At 34.8% G+C, this 6,000-nt stretch overlaps 1 protein-coding gene across 1 annotated transcript in view; it reads left to right on the top strand.

Moving 5' to 3' along the window:
• Positions 1 to 705: 705 nt before the first annotated feature.
• The window catches only part of LOC149771452 (protein mono-ADP-ribosyltransferase PARP14-like), a gene marked incomplete at its 3' end in the record, with an annotated part of 155,359 nt that continues 150,064 nt past the window's right edge, over positions 706 to 6,000 (top strand). The window contains exons 1-3 of the mRNA XM_089948430.1: positions 706 to 912; positions 4,215 to 4,496; positions 5,086 to 5,334. Of these exons, the coding sequence (XP_089804556.1) occupies positions 747 to 912; positions 4,215 to 4,496; positions 5,086 to 5,334 (697 nt within the window). The remainder of the gene's footprint in view (positions 913 to 4,214; positions 4,497 to 5,085; positions 5,335 to 6,000) is intronic.

Genomic DNA, 6,000 nt, shown 5'->3' with positions numbered 1-6,000 from the left:
TGTAACATAATCCCATTCCACTATCATCACTGTCAGTTACCAACTTAATCCACACACAATTAGTAACTTTGGCTCGTAGTTCACGTATAGCAAGGGTGCACAACCCCCGGCCCACCAGCTTGATTCTGCCCACGAACATGTTCTGTCCAGCCCTCAGGGCAAATTAAAACAACACAGAAATCTGGCCCATGAACAGTAATTATATTAAACAAATTGGTGTTCGCGGCCCTTGAGTGGTCATAGAAAATGCAATCTGGCCCTTGGCCGAAAAAGGTTGTGCACCCCTGACATATAGTGTAAATAGTTGGGTGTTTACAATTGCACTACATAAAATATTTAATTTAGTGAACATTTTCAACTTCAACAGATAAGATCACAGCCATCTATAAATAGAATGTTGAAAAATTGAAACCAACCAGGTCCCTTGGCAAACAAATGTGCTTATTCATTTGTTTTGAACAAAAGAAATACAAATTTGAAGTAACTTCAATGAAGCAGAAATAGGGGTGCTTTAAATTGTATTGCTTCATGCACTGCATTTATTATTTACATGCACCCACACTTGATTGAGGCAGGAAGCTAGTTTCTAGGTACTTAACCATGATAGAGAGGTTACATATTGTTTACAGCAGCCACAAACAATTTCATGCCTCTTTCCTGTGTAAAAAGACCATTTTTATATGAAGATAACTTTTGTGTATTCCTCCGAGATGTCATAATGCACAAGTTTGACTATAATTTCAGTAATGACAACAGCATCAAGAAAATTAAAAGTGTCTGATATACCACAAGGAGTCAGTTGTGATGCTCTTCAGCTACTATTTGAAAATGAAAAAAGGTCTGGAGGTGGAGAAGTAAAAGATCTGGATTTTGATACGACAACAGCAATCATTGAGTTTGAAGATCCTTCAGGTAGGAAATGAGTCGAAAGTAAAATGTCAAAAATTTAAGAAAACCAATTCAAAATTTTAGAATGAAAACGATGAAACTCCTATTTTATGAGCAGCTCTTTTTTCAGTGACTTTGAGGAATAACAGACATCTGCTAAATCCCATATACTGATTATCATGAGCCACTGAGGTGATGAGACTTAGAAATCGTTTTTACTTGTCAGTGCATCTGTCTATCCATCCATCCACCTTGTGACTGATCTAGCACCCACATTTATTTTTTTATATTTAAACTAAATTGTGTCAGTACTGATAAAACATACACAGAGATGCTCCCAGGACACGATTAAATAATTTGTACAAAAGTTTTACAAATTTGCACATTTGAAAGTGGTGGTGCTCAATTGCTCCCACAAATTAGTTCACAGTTGCACATATAAAAATGTACTCTGTATGGTAGAATGAAAATCATATTTCTGTTACAATAAATTTAGCAAGTTAAGAATCTAACAATAAAATCAAAAGTAAGGATATTTTTTTCATCACCATACCTCTTCTACTCCAAAGTCTGTAGATATACACTAATACAAAAGGATACTTGGAAATCCTGCTGTTTGTTTTTAACTAAAATAAATGTGTCCTAGAAGGGTTCTGTAATTGATACCTTTTCCTTTTGTATGCACATACACAAACTTTGGTCCATTTCCTGAAGTGAAATCTTCTATATTCGGAAGTACAATTGCTGATTATTTTCAACGTCAAGTTAGTGGTGGTGGAAATGTGGAAGATGGACTTCAGGTCAGTGGTGGCAGGAAAGTGGAGAGTGAACAGAAGAATGAAGAAAATAGTGAAGTTTGTCATGAAGTGGAGGACAATATTTCTGCAGCAGTGTCAGATACGAAGTTAGATTTACTGACAAAAAAAGGAACCAAAATGTGCAGCAAAGTTTCAGAAATCTTGTTTGTCAGATTATAAAAGGTGACAACTCCAAGACAGGAGGTATGTTATGTAATATTTGCAGAAATTGTGGGAAAGGTAACTCATTTAAAACGGAAATCAGCTGTTTGAGTATTACGATGTTGACTCTTACATGACATGCCAAGTCACGTGATCATATGCAAGCACTGAAGGGTAATGTACCAGAGTCAAGCATTTGGGAGCAGATAAAAGAAAGCTGGAACAGTTGTCAACAAGGCATTTGAGGGATATAACCAATAAATTTATTATGGTGTCCGGAAGGTCCTAGTCAATGAAAATGGTGCTAATGTGACATACATTATGTCCACCACAGTTACAAATTTGAAATCATATCACTGAAGAATATCAGAGATGGTTTGAACACTCTGCAGTTAAAAGAAAGAGATGACCTTATCTTCAATTCCTGGAAGTTCATTTTGCCCAGTGTAGGGCATCAGTCTCTTTGAGATACTCTTGGTTTTTCTTTTATTACAGGATAATAAAAAAAACATGTTTCAGATAAACTGACCTACTGAGTAAGCTTGGTTTTGTTCCCACAAAACGGAGGATGACAATCTGGAGGATGACAATTGTTTTTAAGCTCTTCAAAAAGAATTCTAAACTCTTCTTCCCTTTGAAAATTATTTGGTATGTCCCAATGAGAGACTGGACTTCAGTAGAAGTTGTACAGTAATTAAAGCAATAGCCAATGTCAACACTTATAAATATTGACAAGAATTAGAATCAAATAAATGTCAATTTCAGCTTTATAAGGTGACATATCACATGAAACAATCTGATTGTACAAGCAAAATAAAACAAATTCCAGTCCAGTATCTCAGATTGTTTTATGTACCTTTTATTAAATATGTGAAAATAAGGGCAATCATATAGTTGTCTGTCTTCAGCAATTCTGTGTACAGGTCTCTCTCTTTCTCTCCCTTTCTCTGTCTCAGAAATTTGAGTATTATGTAAATTGTATGTTTAGTTGACTTTTATCTGATAAATAGAATATAAAGGTTATTGATATTCTATTTTTGTGATGTTGAGACAACACATGTCCAATCCTTTAGCTCCAGATTTTGCTTGCTATATGCTCTGTCCTTCTCTGTTATTCTTGCTCTTTAATTTGACGGCTTTTCCTAATCTTTGTTGATTGAAATTAATCACATTTACTGTTAGATGCAAATCAGTGTCCTTCAGCACATTATTCAATAACAGCTCACAGTCTACTCACCTTCTGTCTCTGTCACATATTGTGAATTGAAGCTACAGTTTATTTTTGTCAAAGAAAGATAACCATGGAGATATATTAGTATACATGTAGCAAAGAACATCTTCAATTGTCAGTGAGACTTGAATATTGATATGTTTGTTAGAGACATGCTTGTGAAAAGAACCATGTTTTACCAATGTGATGACTTTTTTTTAATAAATGCATATGAAACTTCCTTGTCGAATATACAACATTGTTTATATAGTTATTTTGGAGGTGGAGGGAGAAAATGCATGTATCTTGAAAAATATGAGTATGTATTTATGAGTCTTTTGCAGTCATGAGCACATCACCTCTGTCTTTCTCTGTTGCAAAATAATTTGATGATATGATTATATTTTGTTTTTGGCATTTAGCTGATGGGGTTGATGTTATATAAAAAAATTGATTTGGAAGAATAATAAAAATAAAAATCTGTCTGTTAATTTATAATGGTAGCAATGTAGATAACATGGTGCCCCATGATGGTCTCTTTGAAACTCATTCTTAATGCTTGTTTGCTAGGGTCATAAATAGTAAATTATGTTCGTATGTCCACTCAGCGTTGGTGGTCTAATACAACTCTGCGAGAAAGTTTGGTTTGCAGAACTTTTCTCCATGGAAAGCAGCAACTCCATAAGAATGTGAGGGAAGATAGTGGAACTTTTTCTTAATACTCTCCATGCTCTCTCTACTCCCACTGCAATGTGAGAAATGAAAAATCACATGAGCTGTACTGTTCCAAAAATGTATGTCTTCCGTTGCATAACCTGGGCAGATAAAGGGGGTAAAATGCTTTTAACATGTAGATGATAGATTAAAGCATCTCGGTAAGCATTTAATTAAACTTAGATGTCTTGTTAAGCTCATCGCAAATCAACTGTGCGTACTTTTTGCAGGCTTGCTCATTTTTAAGGAGGATTCATTAATTTAGGTGTGATTCAAACAATTTCACTCCCTAAAGTAAGACTGGTTGGATGGAACAACTAGAAAGTGCAGAATGCTTGTACCTGTATTTTTGGTTATTTGAGTTTATTCAGTTTTTGAATTTCCTTATGTTATACAGTTTTTCCTCTTTTTTGCTGACATGAATTTTTACAAAAATGTTTTAGTTATAGATAGGGTGCTGCAGAAACTGCCTTTAGCCATTCAAGGAAAGCAGCTGAAAATCGAAGTTTACAAAGAGGTTGATGAATCTGAAAAAGTGGTTGAGGATGAAGAGAAGCACAATGACCTCCCAAAGACAACAGTCGAAGTTAGAGGCTTTTCTGAAGATACTTCAGCAGATGCTTTAGAAATGTACTTTGAGAACAAGAAGCGGTCAGGTGGAGGTCCGATCAGTAACATAGAATGGAAGGATGAAGTAGCTCTGATTACATTTGAAAGTGAGGCTGGTATGTCAGACCATTTTTAATGAGATTTTATTTGCTTATCCATATCTGCATTCATTTGGTAGGTTTGTGAAAGTGTAATTCAGATTTTATTTATGATGAAATGTCATTTTCTTTAGATCAGTTACTTATTCTTGTGCTAGAAATCAATTCTGTTTTCCATTTGGGGAGGGGACCAACATTTGAACCTATCAGACAAAGGACCCACCAAACTGCAGTGGACTTATCAAGAATCTAGGAAAATTCATAACTGCCCCATTGCTAATATTATAACTGGACATGTCATAATCTTGAGCTAAAATGATTATTCTTTTATTTACACAAATTACTTTTGATGTATGCTTGTTACCCCAAGTGTCAGATGAGGCTGGATTTCACTTGGACAAATCTTATTAGCATATGAGATGGAGACATTGTAGCATTGATAAAATGTAGGTTTTGTTTTAAGTGATTCATACTTATTTATTTGCCTATTTATTTTACATAATAATTAAATTTAGAAAGGCACACTTATTGAGTTGAATACAATTTAATATTTTATGGTTCAGTTAAGAAATTTAAATTTTCTTCAAAATAATTTTTCTTTTCAAAGTCACCAATGCAGTCTTGCAGAAAAGTCACAAATTTGGTGGAATGGACTTGGATGTCAAACTCTATGTACCTCCTCCACCAGTTCCCATGTACCAAGATAAATTATTAATAAGTGGACTCAATGAGAAGATTACAGAGGATTGTTTAACCAACTTTTTAGAAGCAAGGGGTGGTGTGTCACCAACAGAGATCTTGTATGCTGAGGATGGTGATAAACAGAAAGCCTTGGTGACCTTCGAAAGTCCCCCTGGTAAGATTTTGAGTAAAGAATGCACATTTGCAGGTATAAAGAAAATTTAGCAAAGAAAAATTATAAGCATTTAAAGATCATTTGAATCAAGTGAAAACAGAAAATTCCTGAAGTATGGGTGATCTACTTTCCACTGATCATGACATAACATTTTCCATTGATCATGATATTAAATTCTTGGGTTACAGTGTCTAAACTTGGAAATGAACCTGAATTTTTGCCATTGGCAATATTATACAAATAGTAGTCTTGCAGTATAAATTGATCAGCCTTTACTGCACACACATATACTGAATATACAAGAATGTATGGAAACTTGTTTTATTGTATAAATATATAAACATGATAGATTCTTCAGTTGTTATCCTTCAAATGGTATCCAGTTGTAAATCACTCTTGAGGTCTCAGTCTTTCTTATGGTGGTCTTCATGCATTGGCTGTTTTAATGTCCATAAGTAATGTTAACCAGCCCCCTCCATGTGGAATTGCCAGAGATGCACCTGCTGAGGTGTGGTGGTGATTTGTAGGTATTTATTTTTCCACGTTAGTGTGTTATTGTGGTGTGAGCCCCCCCCCCCCCATTCCATAAATTATCTTACCCCAGCAGCATGTTCAGCATATAGGATACATTCCAAATGTATAATGAAGTACTTTAGTCGACATTTA

The sequence above is a fragment of the Sinohyriopsis cumingii genome, unplaced genomic scaffold, assembly GCF_028554795.1.
Source record: "Sinohyriopsis cumingii isolate HCF-2022 unplaced genomic scaffold, ASM2855479v2 utg001838l, whole genome shotgun sequence".
NCBI classification, from domain to species: Eukaryota; Metazoa; Mollusca; class Bivalvia; order Unionida; family Unionidae; genus Sinohyriopsis; species Sinohyriopsis cumingii.
The sequence above is the reverse complement of the archived record's forward strand: the minus strand, read 5'-3'. Positions and strand labels throughout refer to the sequence as shown.